General features: G+C 40.9%; 1 protein-coding gene across 12 annotated transcripts in view; it reads right to left on the bottom strand.

Annotated features, from left to right (window-relative positions):
- Positions 1 to 18,100, bottom strand: part of TULP4 (TUB like protein 4) — a 171,008-nt gene that overhangs the window by 130,815 nt on the left and 22,093 nt on the right. For 10 of the 12 annotated variants that reach the window (XR_010308009.1, XR_010308011.1, XR_010308008.1 and 7 more), the window contains exon 2: positions 2,720 to 5,037. Coding sequence is in view for 1 of the 12 variants with exons in the window: in XM_064169458.1 (XP_064025528.1) it covers positions 2,720 to 2,971 (252 nt within the window). In the remaining 11 variants the exon portion in view is untranslated. Of the gene's footprint in view, positions 1 to 2,719; positions 5,038 to 12,920; positions 12,986 to 18,100 lie in introns of those variants that run through there. The other 2 variants (XR_010308016.1, XR_010308012.1) reach the window with 2 other exon arrangements.

The following is an 18,100-nucleotide window of genomic DNA, read 5'->3' as shown; positions in this document are numbered from 1 at the left end:
AAAGAAAAAAAAAAAGTTGTTGTTGCTTATTTAACAACTAAGAAATCCTGCCTTAGTTTCATTTCTACCCAAATCAGGAGAATTCTCCTATAAAAGGACTGCATTCTGGAGGCCTGCTGAAGTGTTTTGTAACAACCCCAAGCAGCGCTACAGGCTGGGGACTGAGTAGCTGAGAGCAGCCAGGAGGAAAGGGACCTGGGGGTACTGACAGATAGTAGCTGAAGATGAGGCAGCAGTGTGCCCAGGTGGCCAAGAGAGCCAATGGCATCCTGGCCTGCATCAGGAGCAGTGTGGCCAGTAGGACAAGGGAGGTTATTCTGCCCCTGTACTCAGCACTGGTCAGGCCACACTTTGAGTGCTGTGTCCAGCTCTAGGCTCCTCAATTTAAGAGAGATGTTGAGGTGCTGGAAGGTGTCCACAGAAGGGCAACAAAGCTGGTGAGGGGCCTGGAACACAAAGCCTATGAGGAGAGGCTGAGGGAGCTGGGGGTGTGCAGCCTGGAGAAGAGGAGGCACAGGGCAGAGCTCATTGCTGTCTACAACTACCTGAAGGGACATTGTAGACAGGTGGGGGTTGGTCTCTTCTGCCAGGCAAGCAGCAACAGAACAAGGGGACACAGTCTCAAGTTGTGCCAGGGGAAGTATAGGCTGGATGTTAGGAGGAAGTTCTTCACAGAGAGAGTGATTGGCATTGGAATGGGCTGCCCAGGGAGGTGGTGGAGTCACCATCCCTGGAAGTGTTGAAGCAAAGCCTGGATGAGGCACTCGGTGCCATGGTCTAGTTGATAGGCTAGGGCTGGGTGCTAGGTTGGACTGGCTGATCTTGGAGGTCTCTTCCAACCTGCCTGATTCTATGATTGTATGTCATCTTATAACCATGACCTTTCATCTACACCAATTCTCAAAAAAATAGGCTGATCTGGTAGCAGCCACAGACTCAGTACACACAAAGCCAGCTGCACTAAAGTTCCTTCTCTTCCTTCAGTGCAACCCTACCACAGCAATTTTGTAGTGCCACACACAGAAATTAATTGGCAGTCTCCATTCTGGTCATTCATACATTTTCTGCTACCAGGAAGATTATCTGCAGAAACACAACTCTTTGTTACTGACAAGCTGACCCAGAACATTTTAAGCACCAAAAACTAAAAAAAAAACCTATCAACCAGAACATTTTCCTTTCACCCAAAGTGTTTCTCTCATGCCAATCACTGTTATGTGAAAGGACAAACAGCACAGCTCAATCCACAGTAATGATGCTATGACCTAGAAAGAGAATCTAACTGCCAACTGTGTAAACCAAGCAAAACTAGCTCAAACCAAGGGGCAGTGTGCACATCACCATCTTCTCCACTTCAATGGCATGTTTAAACCTTGTCTTGTATTTCCACATTCTGCAACAAGACTTTGCATTCCCATGAAGAGCACTTCCACCACTGTTTCCAAGACATGTCTTATGCAAAGTGAGAAAAGAAAACTGCTGAGGTTTACAGAAAAGAGAACAAATATGAGGAAATTAAAAGTGATTCTTGTATATCACACATTTCAAAACACAAAATGCAGTCTTCAACTGAAAATTAAACTGACAGAACAAATTGCTGTACTCAAACATCACTCTTACCTTTGGCAAAAGGTGGCTGTCATTATTGGAATGAATCTGACACAAACACATACACCAATCCATCTCTTGTCTGTAAGTCTATATAATTTGCACTACAGCCACACAACTGCAGGTAGACAAAGCATGTGGAAGCAATTAAGACTAAATATTTATCCCATGCCCCCTTGCAAAAAAAAGGGCTGTCACTAATGTTATCACAAGAACCAAAACCACTGACCTCTAAGATTTTGGCATAGCCTATGTCACAAAAGGGCAACAACTATCAGAGCCCAACAAAATACAGGAAGTACAAAATACAAGCAGCACAAAATACAAGAAAAACCACATTGTATCTTTGGTTTTAATCTCAGTACACACAACATCCTCCCACCTACCAACATAAAAGCAAAGGTTTGATTTGGACAGATTCATTCCAAAAGGCACATCCAGACAGCCTTACTAAAGAGCAGAAACAAAGCCCTTGCGCCTGTTCAGGACATTCTGTATGGCACCAGGCATCATCTGCACTTTCCATGAAGCACCAGAGCTGAAGCAGCAGCTTTTACCAACAGATTTATCCTTTTCAGAAAAGCAAACAAAGCAGACAAGCTTTTGCATCACTACAGTCAGGACAACGGCCTGCATTCTGAAGTTAACAGCATTTTACTGCAAGGCACCTTAGTATTTTTTTGGAGAAGTCCCACTTGTCCCTTGTCTAAGAAAGCCAGAACTTTTTCTACAGTTGACAGCTATCCCCACTCAGTTGGCAGCTTCCAAAAAACTGGCAGACTCCATCAAAAACTTCTCTCCCACTCCCCTGCCTCTCCATTAGTCTTTCTAGCCAGACTTGAATACCGTGGAAAAGCAGTCAACTATTACAACTTTCTACTCCTCTAACATGCATTTATTGAATTTGCCTGGACACTGCAAGGCACTGGGGAATGAAGAAAATAAAGCAAACCAAAACTGGACTCATCTGCAGACAATCTCCCTGCCATCAGCCTCATGTGCTTAAATGTACTAGAAAGACTTCATATGGCTGTCATATTTCAAGCATAAATAATGCAAAGAAAAAAACCAGCTACAGTTTCCTTTGAAGTATAACACCCATTTTGCTTACCTCACTATTGTGGCCCCTCAAATTGAAGTTGATTCTCTGAGGGGTGTTGCGGTCCCTCCTGCAATGGCTGGAAGTGAAAGTGACGCCTACAACTCCTCTGCCATTGCCTGTTGCCAACCAGCCTTCCTCATAGTACCGCCTCCTGCAAACAGGTTTCTCCTTCTCACTTTTGGGCACTCTCCCTTTCCAGGAGAGGCAGAGGATGTTGGAATCGCTGCAAAGAACAGGCCCATGTTCCACTGCTGCATACATGCTTTTTAAATAGCTTTGTTTTTGACATAAGAAAGTAGTATGTCTAGTGCACAAAATTCAAAGCAATTTTTTTTTGTCTTTTTTTTTATTGATAAGACTGACCTGGGAGAGATCATTGAAAGAGGAGGGGAAGATGGGATCAGTGTTTATAAATCTCCACCAAATGCATAGTGAAAAATTCCTCTATAAAAGATGATGGCAGTTGGCTAAGAAAAAAGTAACACTTCCAAAAAAAAAAAAAAAATTCAGGTTCATTTTTTGTTTGCTTTTTTTGAGTCTGTAGAGCCAGGGTGCACTTATCCTTTGGAGAAGCAGCTACTTCGGAAAGAGGCGCCCGAGAAATGGTTCAGTCATCTTTTTGCTCGACTTGATAGAATCTTTATACAGCCTGAGATTCCAGTTTAGCGGTAACGCAATTCCAGAGACAAAGAGTTGCAACTGTGTAGGTTTCAAGTAACTTAAGGCTTGTTTTAGATCGCGTCCAGTCAAATTGGCTTCCGAAGTTCGGTTGCGGAAACTTAAGCGCGCGCACGGACATATAGAAGTATCTATATGACATTCATCTTTTCCGAGCTGCCCTCTGGCAGATCTTTTCCGGCTGATGTATTTCTGCTGCTAAAGCTGAGAGATTGCATAAAGGGAAAAAAGGCACACAAACCGTGCGAAACAACAGACCCGGACTCGTGCAGGCACTGGTGTGCCAGGCCAGCTGGGAAATCCCTCTTGGTACTGAACTGCTCGTTGGACTCAAAGGTTTTTTTTTCAGTCCAAAGCCAATCCAATTTTCATTGCAGCACTTTTTTTTTTCCACCAGAGACCCAACACAGTCTGAACTGTTTATCACGCTATCTTGCCTGCTTTCCCACTTTTTGCTGCCACACACGAACGAAAAAGAAGCTCCCTCTTCATTTATAGCAGAATCAAAAACGCTTTAAAGCTTTTAGCTTTCAAAGCAGGTTAAGTTTGCCTCAGGTGAAGCATGAAGTTCTCTCTCCTCTGAAACAGGCTAAAATGTCAAGCTGGTTTTTTCTTTACTTCTTTTTTTCTGCTACAAGGAATCACAGACTTTTCATCCTACTGTAAAAAAACAAATGCCAGAATAAAGCACATCAAGTAAGCACTCTTTCAAAATCTTCTAAAATTCAAAGAAGGAAGAAATTTAATCAACTAAGAAAGAGAAGCAGCATTAAAAATCTGACTTCCTGGGTTCGCTATTTCTCTGGGTATTTTTCGTGCTTGTTTGACCAGATCTTTCCTTCTTGATGCTTGTCTACAGCACCGATTCATAATTCCAGACCCAACATTTGCAGCTGTACAAGAAGGAAACATATGAAGTATTCCAATTGTTTTATTTGAATAACATTTATGAGCTCGATTAATTTGTATTTATACCACACTAAGTGAAAAGAGGAAAAAGAAGAGGGAGAAAGAAATGCGAGTTTGATGACCCGGTTAACTCAGGAAGGATGACGAGGTTTGCTCAGTTCAATGCCCAGACTTGTCCCATAGTTCCTCAACTTATTTACTTCCAGTCATCATTACTCAACATATGGTCACAATTTATTAGTCCATTCACAACCTATTAAGCCCAAAGCAAAATGTGCCTAAGACCATACATTATTCCTCCGCAGTAACAAAATCAGTTTCCTCTACCCGGTGTATTTCTCCTTTTCCCTTGTGGCTACTGATTTATGTTGTAGAGGTATTTTGTTAGGCTTCTTCCGTGCACAAAGTGTTTTTTCTTCCTCTTCTTGCAAACTTTTTTCACCTGTGAAGACCATGTGGAAAGCTGAATATTAGTGGCAGCTGTCTTTCCATGGGTTATTGGTTTCTGTGCTGTAAAGGTGCTCCATTTGGCTCTCAAATTAATTTTCATCAATTGCAAAGCTCTCAGGAATATGTAAGCCTACGTGATGACAAAAACATGTGCGTTCTCATGTACATGCAGTGCACGCACCAGATCGCTCAGTCTGGTGCTCAGAGCAGCATCTGCTTTTTCAGGTTAGCTGTGGCAATCTTGTAGGATGCCTGTCGCTGAAGTTTGAAATCCCAGGATTCTTCCAACTCTGCAAGACAAAGCACACACACAAACAAAAAGAGAGAGAGAGAAGTGAATAAAACAAGGCACAAAATGAAAACATAAAGATTACTGTTACAGTAACCAAAGTTTCTACACTGGACTCCTATAATATATATACATATGTGTGTGCCATGGTCTAGTTGACTGGATAAGGCTGGGTGCTAGGTTGGACTGGATGATCTTGGAGGTCTCTTCCAACCTGGTTGATTCTATCATTCTATATGTGTGTGTATATATATCCTACATATATAGATAGATTCAGCAATCTCCAAACCATTTATATGCAGAAGACTGTATATTAAGTAGAAGAGACCATATCTGTCCAGGATACTCCAGAAGTTGTATCTGAAGTGCATATGCACGCACAGTTATTGCACCTATACAGTTACTGCTAATTAAGAATTGGATTCATGACACCTATCCGAGCTGTAAAAATGGTCTTGTCTATGCTACACATAGCACCACACTAACCTCACATGTCAAATAATCATTTTTTTTTCAGTCTAGCATATATGTACCAATAAGATTAATTCAAAATGTAAAAATATAGGCAAGAAAATGTATGGACATAAAAGCAATGTCACCAGGCAGTTTACAACACCGGTTAGTTAGCACACACAACCTGTCCATGAGATCTGGTGAGTCACTCTCAGAATTTTTCACCATTGCAACTAATCAAAGATTTTAAAATAATAGTTACTACCAATTTTTCACTACAGCATGAAAAAGATTATGAGAAATGACACCTAGGCTTTCCAGATTTATGGTGCTTCTCAATTACAGTCCAAAGAAGAGTCACACAAATGAAAATTCAGAAACATTTTCAGAAGACAATGGTTGAAACTATTTCTGTGCTTGTCCCACAGGCAAACTTGAATCTGGCAAGGATAAGCGCTATTATTTCCACACCCACTGGGGTCTTCCTAACAAAGATCTGCATTCAAGAGTTGACGTTTTGTATTAGCAGCATGATGTAAGCCTTTGCTAATCTTACAGGGGGAAAAATGGTTTTCAGACTTTTTTTCCTCAGTAACACCAGTGACATTACACAGAATTGTCTGAACTGTGCAACTGTCATGACTTTACAAAGTGGATTTCAAAATGCAGACAACTCTAGATGCAGCAGCTTTGCACAAAAACTGTATGCAGTTTCTGTCCTTATTTGCTGCATATAAAATCAGTAAGTTTCAGAGAAAGACTCTTCTCCCTGGCCAATAACCTTCTCTTACCTCAGTCCCACTTCACACCACTTTCAAGATTAGACAAACAAAAGGCTTTTCCTCTTAAAAATATCTGAACTGTATTAGGAATGCTGAACAGGGAGACCTGAAAATCTAACATAACTACAGCATGAATAAAGTCAGTAATTATTCAAACCCCAATGCAATGTCTCAATACAATACAAACTAGGAGAATATTTTAACTTTAAATCACTGATGGCCACACTTCCTTTATGTATTCAGTAGACAAGATAAAAAAATACTTTTAAGACTACTGTCAAGCACTCAAAAGATAGGCTGCATTAAGATTACATGTATTATACATGAAGATTAAATTCTTTCCATTCCTCTCTTCCTCATTTCTACCCACTTGTTATTTCCTAATATCTAAGCTAATTAAGTCTCAGATGCTAATTTATACAGCCTGCCGCCTTCTGCTGTTACAGCAGTCCCACAATTCTGCTCCTTTTCACATGTTTGAACTACCTTCTTGCCTTCTTTCTTCCTCACCATGAAAGAGCAGGGTAATGGCTTCTGCCTCTATTGTATGTGTAAGAGCCAAGGATAAAAGGCATTATAGAGCAGTGTTACTTGCATGATCTTACCATTACTCTGAATCTAGTTTGGGCTCCCTGTACAAAGGGAACTCAGCCTTCCAGATGAGCCTCATCCAAAAATTTGATCCAATTTTTAACTGCAGATTTTTTTTACAATCAAACTTTACATATATTTTCTTTCCGAGCAGGACATAGGCTAAAGATAAAAGTACACTGGATTCTGAAAAAAACATTCTTTTTTTGCCATCAAATTATTTACAGCACTACTAGGATGCTAAATATCATCTTTTTTTTCCCTCAAATTATTTACAGCACTACTAGGATGCTAAATATCATCTTTTTTTGCCCTCAAATTATTTACAGCACTACTAGGACACTAAATATCAACCAATTCCCACTAGTTTTACTCTCACTTAAAGGGTAACTGAAAATACCTTTACTCTGGATTTTCCTGGTAAACAAATGCAGATGCCACTTGAACTCATCTGATAATACTGGTTTGAGTCTAAATCCAGTGATGGTAAACAATGCAGATACCACTTGAACTCATCTGATAATACTGGTTTGAGTCTAAGTCCAGTGACGGTAAACAATGCAGATACCACTTGAACTCATCTGATAATACTGGTTTGAGTCTAAATCCAGTGATGGTAAACAATGCAGATACCACTTGAACTCATCTGATAATACTGGTTTGAGTCTAAATCCAGTGATGGTAAACAATGCAGATATCACTTGAACTCATCTGATAATACTGGTTTGAGTCTAAGTCCAGTGATGGAAAGCAAATGCAGATGCCACTTGAACTCATCTGATAATACTGGTTTGAGTCTAAGTCCAGTGATGGAAAGCAAATGCAGATGCCACTTGAACTCATCTGATAATACTGGTTTGAGTCTAAATCCAGTGATGGTAAACAATGCAGATACCACTTGAACTCATCTGATAATACTGGTTTGAGTCTAAGTCCAGTGATGGCAAACATGATTTAAATAGAGACACCTGAGAGACAAAAATATACTAGACCTGTAACACAGGAAAGAAGGATCCACACATACTCTATTTGATTTTACTTTGAAAGCATACAGATTGCAGAGGAAAAAAATGAGACATTATTTTGAATAAATGAGCTTATTAGCAGTGGCTCCCATATTGACTGTCAATATTTAATTAATCACTTTTATTTCCTGTTTCCATTAACTTGTATGAACTGTAAGTGGTAAGCTACAGCTGGACAAAAACATTTGCTTGTTCTCATGCACCTTTCATTGAGGTGTCTCTTTTGTTGACACATGCACAGCCAAATGTACCAATACTGCAGCAAGCATTTTATGTTTACTCAACAATTCCAATCTTGAAGAAGATGGGATCAGAATATCTGAAGGTAAGGATAAAAAGGGAGTTGAAGAAAAGGAAAGCACAGAGGGAAAATTCAGGTGAATATACACTATTTCTAAATCATTCTTTTTGAAACAACCAGAAAACAGGACCCACACCTGGCACTGTGGAGATTCCGACTGCCCAAACATCTTACAGAAAGAAATGCAAGCTAGAGAGTCTTTGAACAGTCAGGCTACCAGATCTCAGCATTTTTCAGCCTACCCCCATCAAATTTGAATGAGGTCAAAGGAAACTGCAGTTTTCCCTCCCTTGCTTTACAGTCTAAGAAGGAAAAAATATAGACCACTATGCATGAAGACAGCAAGACACTTTTACAAATGTGAGACTATGAACCTGCATTTTGATCTGAAGGATCAAACCACAACTGGGTCTGCACAAGCTAATGACAGATGATCTCATCAGCTACCAAATGGTGACTGTGGGAGTAACCTTCAAGGTTACTGCTGAACACTGTAATACAAAATTGGCACATTCTGTAATACAGTCACTACATTACAGGCTAAGTACTATTGAGCTAGGAGCTGGGCAAGATGATGCATTTTGTTGTTTATTTAGTCCAAGTTATATAGGAACATAAATTATTATATAATCCTGTCCAAAAGGAAAGAAAATTATTCAACAAAACAATTCCTAAAATGCTGAAGGACACATAAGAAAACTGGTATGGAGGTAAAACATTTTTTCCACTCAAAAAGGGACACAGCCACAGGGCCTCTTTCTTCACTCATCTCCTTAAGTAATTTTTGCTTTCTTTACCTTCCATTGTGACACAAAGAACAACACAAAATTCATTTGGAGAATACAGAATCATAGAATCAGTTTGGAAGGGACCTCAAAGATCATCTAGATCCAACTCCCCACCATAGGCAGGGACACCTCTCATCAGAACAGGTCACTCTAGGGCTCATGCAACCTAGCCTTGAACACCTCATAGAATCACAGAATCAAGCAGGTTGGAAGAGACCTCCAACATCATCCAGTCCAACCTAGCACCCAGCCCTAGCCAGTCAACCAGACCATGGCACTAAGTGCCTCATCCAGGCTTTTCTTGAAGACCTCAAGGGACGGTGCCTCCACCACCTCCCTGGGCAGCCCATTCCAATGGGAAATCACTCTCTCTGGGAAGAACTTCCTCCTAACATCATGATTCTAAACAAATACCAACAACAACTGTGTTCTTCACTCCTGAAATAAAGGAATAAAAATAAATGAAAGACAGAGAGTAAAACACAATGGTTGCCCTTGGGTAATTCTAGCAGCTCTTCCCCTCCTGGGGGACAGATGCATGGCCTGGACAAGACAGTCAGTTATGCCAATAAGAGATCTGTAATCCCAGCATAGCTGCAGAGAAACCCCTTTGTAGCAAAGGTGTAATGCTAGGCACAACCTGCCAGCCCATTATTACAGACACTGTAATGTTAGTTACATGCACCCATTTATTGTTAACCAAATAAAACTGACAGAAAATGGTTTTGTTGGCATATTGAGAGAGGCGAAGCTTGCCTTAGTGGCTCTTCAGAAGTCATTCATTATGAATATTGACATCATTTCTTCCAGTGCAATACTCCTACAAACTTACAATCACCTCCTCCACCAAATTACATTCTCAGAGGAGTGAAAATAAAAAATAGTGGCAGCTGATAGGCATTTCTGTTCTGCTGAATGACCCTCTTGGGTTCTTGTAGTAGAGGAGAAGGCAAAAAAAGGAAATGTTTTATACATTTTTTGATGTGCAAGATCTTTTTCCACCTATAATTGTCTTATTTCTACAACTATTACATGAACTCCATTTCCAGTGCTTGATGTTACATCACCAGCTTAAATGGGAGTTAAATTTTAAAATACATTTAAGAAGAACATGCAAGAAATAATTGTTTCAATGCCTTCAGGAAAAATATTGTTGAGAAAAACACTGAAGGGTCCTTAAACAAACTGTTTGAACCTATCAGTGAGTTTGAACTGTGCTCAAAACCTTTCTTCTTTTTTTAGGTCGTGTGCTAGTTTGAAGCTAGCTAGAATGTTTTGGTGAGAAGGATTGAATTACAGGCTGTGGAAGGAAAACAGTGGTGATGTCTACTTCACTCACAGGCTTGCTGAGAGGTATAAGAACAAGAATCCAAACATAGATAGGAGAGTCGTTTCTGCTTCTTCTGGGGAAACTGGCTGAGCTGTTTTCCTCTCTAGTATCTCTGCCATCTCTCTGATTAATCCACTTTGCTTCCTAATCCCCTGGCCGAACCTCCATTCTTTCTTGGGACTGGGATAAGGTAGAGAGGGGTAGGGGGAAGGTGCAGGGGTGGTTGAGAGGCCCTCCTGGAGACTCAGGTTTCTGGGAGGGCTGTTGTGTTTCTGTATTACCTTTTCCCTTGTCTATTTCTGTCTATAACTGTATATACTGTAAATATCTGCTTGTATATTGAGCTAAGCTGTAAATAACAAGCTTCATTCAATTTCCAGAGCTGGCTGAGTCTAGTCTGGGTGATTTCCAAAGTGGGGGGGGGGAACAACACCCAAATCATCACAGGTTGAGTGTCCTCAACCAAAGTCCAAAGTCCATAGAATCATAGACTCAACCAGGTTGGAAGAGACCTCCAAGATCATCCAGTCCAACCTAGCACCCAGCCCTAGCCACTCAACCAGACCATGGCACTAAGTGCCTCAGCCAGGGACAGTGTCTCCACCACCTCCCTGGGCAGCCCATTCCAATGCCAATCACTCTCTCTGACAACAACTTCCTCCTAACATCCAGCCTAGACTTCCCCCGGCACAGCTTGAGACTGTGCCCCCTTGTTCTGTTGCTGGTTGCCTGGCAGAAGAAACCAACCCCCACCTGGCTACAGCCTCCCTTCAAGTAGTTGTAGACAGCAATGAGGTCCCCCCTGAGCCTCCTCTTCTCCAGGCTAAACAACTCCAGCTCCCTCAAGCTCCATCATGACCCCACATTCAGCTCCACTGGTAAAATGGAGAAGGAGGAGATATACAACAAGACAGAAACAGAAGCAACTAGGATTGCCACTTGAAGACTTTTGATGAGAAACTTTGAGTACAGAATATTTGCAAATGCAAGAGTGCCCTGAGATGGGAGGGAAGCAAAGTTTGTCTCTTGAGGATGAATTTAAGATGGGTGCCACAATATCCTGGAGACAGATCTACTGACCATCCACATCTCCTTTTTAAATGAATGTAAGTGGGCTGAGATACTTCAGACAAACACTGAAAGACAAGCTTGAGGAAAGAAAAATGTACAAATAACACCTGTTAGCCTCTTAAGCAATCTGGAGCCCTACATCAGTGAAACACACACTTGATATTTTTGGAGATTAAAAGATACATGAAGTGTGATCAAGAAATTCCCTTCATTTACAGGTGTGATTCTTCTCTCCCAAGAAAGGGCTGCAACCATCACAACACACAAAACCCTTCACACAATCTATGCCTCAGAGCACATTTACTAAGTGGTAACAACTGTGTATGGTTAATGACATTCAAGGAAGGGAGCCTCAGTTCTTACGTCCCTTTTCCATTCAAGCAACTGCTCTGACCTTGCCTGTAATTACAGAGCACTCCCTTCCCACAGGAATGTTCTGCAGCCTGCAAACATCCCTCGAGCCTGCAAGCAGTTCCAGTTAGTTCCTAATTATCTCCAATATCTGCCAACAGGCTCTTTGAATGCTTTCTTATGAAAATACATTTAAGTTTTGATATCCTCCTCCAAAATCCCAGCATTTCTTTGTACGTGACAGATACACTGCAACATAGGAAACAAAAAAATAAAGGAGATGGAGAAAATAACAGAAGCCACCACTTTTTAAAATTCAGAATAGCTCCATAACCAAGAATTATTTCTGTTGGACAGCAAGGCATATTTCAGTCAGAAATCTGATGATCTCTGCAGAGCAGTTTGAGCGCGGCATGTTGCAGCGCAGAAGGATGTTACATCAGCCTGCCAGGAGGGAGCTACTGGTGAACCCTACAAGCTGCATCATAGGTGTGAAGAGGATTGTAGGTATGAGCTACCCATCACATGCAGCCCTCTGCTCATCATACTGCTCAGCTAGAGATGTAAATCAAGGCACTGCTCACAAAAGAGACCTTTAAGAGTTGGATATATGTATTATTTATTCTAATAGAAGACAAGAGTTGCAGATTTCAAACAACTCAGTTTTTTCAGTCTTCAGGATTGAGATCTTAACTCTAGTCCTGACTGTTCCTCAAATGTGCCCTAACTGAAAGAATCGTACCTAGCTCACAACCATTGCTTAGAGTTCTAAATTCAGAGGAGGGATACTCCTATGCTCACAATAAAGAAAGCTAAGGAATAACTTCATCTCCTCCCCATACCTGTCTCCTTTTGCTTCAAGTTCCATGTTTTTTCCTCAAGCTTCTGAAATGTTGTGTCAAGGTCTCTAGGTTAAAAGAAGCATGAAGACAGACAGATGCAAAGAGTGGTTGTTTTAGAGACAAGCTTGACAAGCAAGAGTCACTGAAGAGGCTTTTATGAATCAGGAGCTTTAAATGGATGCCTGCAGCAAAGACAAGACTTCTGCACAGAAATTGTTTCACGACAAAGACGCAGAGGGCATGAGACTAGCTGCATACATACACACAGGCCCAGGAAGGTGAATGATCATTTTCCTCACATTTTCAAGCTGCTCTGTCCACATTAATATGCTAAGTGTTTGACTGCTGACCTGTATAGACAGAGGCAAGAGGCCGGCAACAAGCAGGTATCCTCTACACACAGTCATGTTCTGGTGGGTAAGCTGAAGGCAGGGAGGCAGATCAGCAGATAGGTAAATTAGCACAGCAGTCTTGGTTAGAAGAAGTTTTACTTTGTAAAGGTGTTCACAATTAGGACTCTATTCTTCATCCCTGCCAGATACTCCTGCTGGACATACCAAAGATTGAGGAGGATAAAACATAAAATGATGATGTGGGCATAAGAGCAGTATGCTATAGTCACAAACAGCTCTACCACTATTCTTGCATGACTCTGACACTAGAACCTTTATAGTGAGGAAGTCTGTAGCAGGTGAAATTGATGATTAGAGAGGTATTCAGTGGAATACCTAGCAAGGGCTATGTCTTTCATTTCTTAAGTACTACACAAATATGTATGTTAATATAATCACAGACAAAATCCAACAGAAAAATACTTGCAAAAGCTCTGGAAAAGTATATTCAAGAAACAACACATATCAAGCAGGAATTCTGACTACTTCATATTAATGGTGCCAATGTAAAGAAGAGACTACTCTTAAATACATGTAAAATTCATTTCTATAAGCAACTATTTAGTTGATATGCCAATAATTCACATTCAGCTTTGCCTATATGCAAAGAGCAAGCCTTTGAAATATAGAATTTTTAATATAAACTGTATTCATTTTATATTGTATTTAAGTATCTGTTTCATCTGTTAACCTCCCCAGATAGTCAGACATCATGTAATTCACTGAAGCCTGTAAAACCAGCAGATAGTGCTTGTGTCTAACTACAACCTCTACAAAGTCATGAAAATGCTTTTCCATGGAACAAACATCCAGGTTTCACCAAGAAAGTAAACAGATGTCGTAAATTTGTGGTGGGTTTTAAAGTAATATTCTCCCTACTTCCTAGCTAGTTCTGTCCCAGTTTAGGAGGGACATTGAGATGCTTGAGCGTGTCCAGAGAAGGGTGACGAGGCTGGGGAGAGGCCTTGAGCACAGCCCTACGAGGAGAGGCTGAGGGAGCTGGGATTGGTTAGCCTGGAGAAGAGGAGGCTCAGGGGAGACCATATTGCTGTCTACAACTACCTGAGGGGAGGTTGTGGCCAGGAGGAGGTTGCTCTCTTCTCTCAGGTGGCCAGCACCAGAACAAGAGGACACAGCCTCAAGCTGTGCCAGGGGAAATTTAGGCTGGAGGTGAGGAGAAAGCTCTTCACTGAGAGAGTCATTGGACACTGGAATGGGCTGCCTGGGGAGGTGGTGGAGTCGCCGTCCCTGGAGCTGTTCAAGGCAGGATTGGACGTGGCACTTGGTGTCATGGTCTGGCCTTGAGCTCTGTGGTAAAGGGTTGGACTTGATGATCTGTGAGGTCTCTTCCAACCCTGATGATACTGTGATACTGTAGTTAGTTTTACTTCATGGTTTTTTGTCCTCAAGGAAGTTATATAAATGCAGTAACTGTCAAATTTCTTGGACTCAATTATTTATTCTCAACATAACATTCTCAATGCCTTTCAGCATTTTATTCTAGCCTATGATTACAAGATTTTTTTGTTTTTAAAGCTCAGATTCAGAATCTACAAAGCATGAAAATCAAAAGGGAAGATTCAGCACTGCAGCTAAATCCATATCCACACTGAGCTAATGCATTCACATACACGAGGCTAAAGCTATCCATGACTGAACAGAAGTAAAAAAACCCACTGTCATTCTTTGTTTGGATCTTCTTTATCATTGCCAAGCTTCACCTTATTGCCTTTCCCAAAAAGCCCAAGGATCTTCAGAAGAAGCTGGTAAATGCCTCCAAAGACCCAAGGAGAAGTCTAACTCAACTGAAGAATGTCAGCTTCCTACTCATCCTACTTAGTGAAAACTTGGATTTAGGAAAGCAATACAATTGCATTTAGTAAGGATGTGCTACTTAGCAGGCTCCTTCTGCTAAATCTGTCAAGTAGAGGTCATAATCCTGCACTCACCCTTTGCTTAGCTACGGTTGCCTTTTTTTGGGAACATGACTGTAAATTCCTTACAGTTCCATGATGTTTGCAGATTCTAGCCAAAAGCAGCATCAGAAGATAAAAGCAATCTCAGGTAATTTCATAAATACAGTAACTTCAACATAAAACTTTCAAGCTATCTTAAACAGCTGGCTTTCTTCTTCTATGGTCAGAATTCTTATATATTTAGACAGTCTAAACTAGGTTTAGTACAATCATTTTTGTATTCAATAATTACTTCACAAGACACTTCCAGTGCTGCATAAAAGCCTAATATTTACTAGGTTAAATGCTATTTCTAAGTCTATGTGAAGGGATGAAAAAGCAGATCAGAGGAAAAAAAACATAACCAACGTGGTAACACAACCCACCCTGACCATTCTGTATTGAAGGTTCCTTTTCTCTCTTGAATAAGTCTGCTTGCAAACTGCTCAAGGAAAATTCTGCTGCTTTTTCTGGTAAGCAGCTTGGCAAGGTAACATCATAATCTTGCAGTGACAATGGTCCCCTTGAGCTTACAAAGTCTATTAAAACAAACTACATGAGAACATCTTTTTCAGGATTTCAGTTCTATAGCTTAAGAGGATCAGTACATTATAGCTCCATTTTAGATTCAAAGATCTTAAGACTGTATATTACTACAGTATTTAATGCTATCATGACAACTCAATACTTTGCTCATTACTGTGTATTATGCATGGATCACAGAATAACATGAGGTTATTAGGGAGGGGGAATGTGTTTTCTTGTTATCTATACTAAGTTGTGCTGGGGTAGGTATAGGCTGGATGTTAGGAGGAAGTTCTTCCCAGAGAGAGTGATTTCCCATTGGAATGGGCTGCCCAGGGAGGTGGTGGAGGCACTGTCCCTGGAGGTGTTCAAGAAAAGCCTGGATGAGGCACTTAGTGCCATGGTCTGGTTGACTGGCTAGGGCTGGGTGCTAGGTTGGACTGGATGATGTTGGAGGTCTCTTCCAACCTGGCTGATTCTATGATTCCAGGAAATCAGCACTTCAGCATCTGCCTAGAATAGCCATTATATTTGATCTGGAGTAGATGGATGCACAAAACGAATATTACTTAGACAAAAAAGGTAAAAAAAAACCATATGTCCTAAAGTTGAGACAAAACTGCTGAAATAAAGTAACTCATCAGAGACATTTCAAGAAAATTCCTCCCCAGTAACTGATACATTGCTTTTCACCTACTGTTCTACTGAACGACACCATGAGACACAGACAGAGGATGAACAACCAGAAATCACTAAGTCAGAATATAAAAATTCTATTCCTGACTATTAAAATAATTAAAAGTCTAAATTAAATATGGGGAAATCTAGTTACTCCATGATTCTAAAACTTTAAGTAATATCTGGTATAGAATCATAGAATCAAGCAGGTTGGAAGAGACCTCCAAGATCATCCAGTCCAACCTAGCACCCAGCCCTAGCCAGTCAACTAGGCCATGGCACTGAGTGCCTCATCCAGGCTTTGCTTGAACACCTCCAGGGATGGTGACTCCACCTCCTCCCTGGGCAGCCCATTCCAATGCCAATCACTTTCTCTGGCAAGAACCTCCTCCTAACATCCAGCCTATACTTCCCCTGGCACAACTTGAGACTGTTGCCTGGGAGAAAAGACCAACCCTCACCCAGCTACAGCCTCCCTTCAGGTAGTTGTAGACAGCAACGAGGTCACCTCTGAGCCTCCTCTTCTCCAGGCTGCTTCAGACTCTGACAAAATTGGTAGAAACACTTCAAACTTGTATTAGGGTTTGTGTTCCAGGCCCCTCACCAGCTTTGTTGCCCTTCTATGGACACCTTCCAGCACCTCAACATCTCTCTTGAATTGAGGAGCCCAGAACTGGACACACCACTCAAGGGGTGGCCTGACCAGTGTTGAGTACAGGGAAGAACAACCTCCCTCATCCTACTGGCCACACTGTTCCTGTTGACTTCACTGGATCTCCAACCTACCAACCCCGTGTTGGATGGTTGATTAAAACTGAATAAGATACCAAGTAAAACAAACCCAACTCAGCAAATCTATTTTACTTGCTATATAATTTAAAGACTGCTTGCCTGAAATCAGCATTATTTCTCTCTACAGATATAAACCATGACTTAACACATAAATTACTATCTTGATTACAGCCATAGATGGTCATAGTGACAGTTGTATTACTGCCACTCTTAAGTTTCCCTTCTGTCCATATAGGAATATAATTCTCTCACACAAGGGGTTCTGTAATGCTTGTGCCATCTGTCAAAGCAAAATAAGGAAAGGTTGATAGGATTACCTGGGAGAAGAAGAATGAGTAACCAACTCACAATGTTCCCAGCATGAGCACTTCTGTGCATTAATAAAACTACAAAACACAGAGAGCCTAAGGCAATGGCATACGTTGTTCCAAACATGGTAAATAACTCTAATAAGGACAGTGAATGAATAAATATTCCACAATAAGTTTGGGAAAAAAGAAACCCCCCAAAGATTATCATCATGCAAGAACAAATAATTTTGCAAATTAATGAATCTGACAGATTTGGAGATTGTTTCAGAGTTCTCTCTTCCAAATATTCCCCACAGTGGCACTCCTACAGAAATCCATACAAAATCTACTCCTAAGAGTGGGAGTAAATAACATATTAGTGATGGGTAACCACAAAACCCATAAACCAAATACTCCATCCTTTTCTGCCTGTCCCCACTGAATATAAAGCCCTTAAGCAAGTAAACTCCAAATGATCCCACAAATACATGGCATTTAAGGGTTCTGCTACAAGAACCCATATTTTCTTCCCCTTACTTTCAACAATGATTAAAGCATGGAATTAGGCTTAGGACCTCTCTAAAACTTCTCTGTTCCCATCCATGTAGACAGATGCTCAACCTTCCAGATTCCAAGGCAGCTATGAATTCCCTGCAATGCCTATTTAGCTACCTTGCATGTATTACATTTTTTGGTTATTTCTACTGGATATCAAGTAGGCAGGAGACAGCATTAAGAAGAATCATACATTTCCCCCTCTCTTTTAAGGGCAAAACATCAATAAAATAACACCATATCAAATCAATCAGATTTCTTTCCAGCTGCTTAACTGCATTTTTGTCTGAAGTCTTGTGTCCAGGATAAGCAAGAAAGCCTGAAGAGTACCTCATGTCTTATG

This window comes from Pogoniulus pusillus, chromosome 31, assembly GCF_015220805.1.
Source record: "Pogoniulus pusillus isolate bPogPus1 chromosome 31, bPogPus1.pri, whole genome shotgun sequence".
NCBI classification, from domain to species: Eukaryota; Metazoa; Chordata; class Aves; order Piciformes; family Lybiidae; genus Pogoniulus; species Pogoniulus pusillus.
Note: the sequence above shows the minus strand (reverse complement) of the source record. Positions and strands in the feature narration are given on the sequence as shown.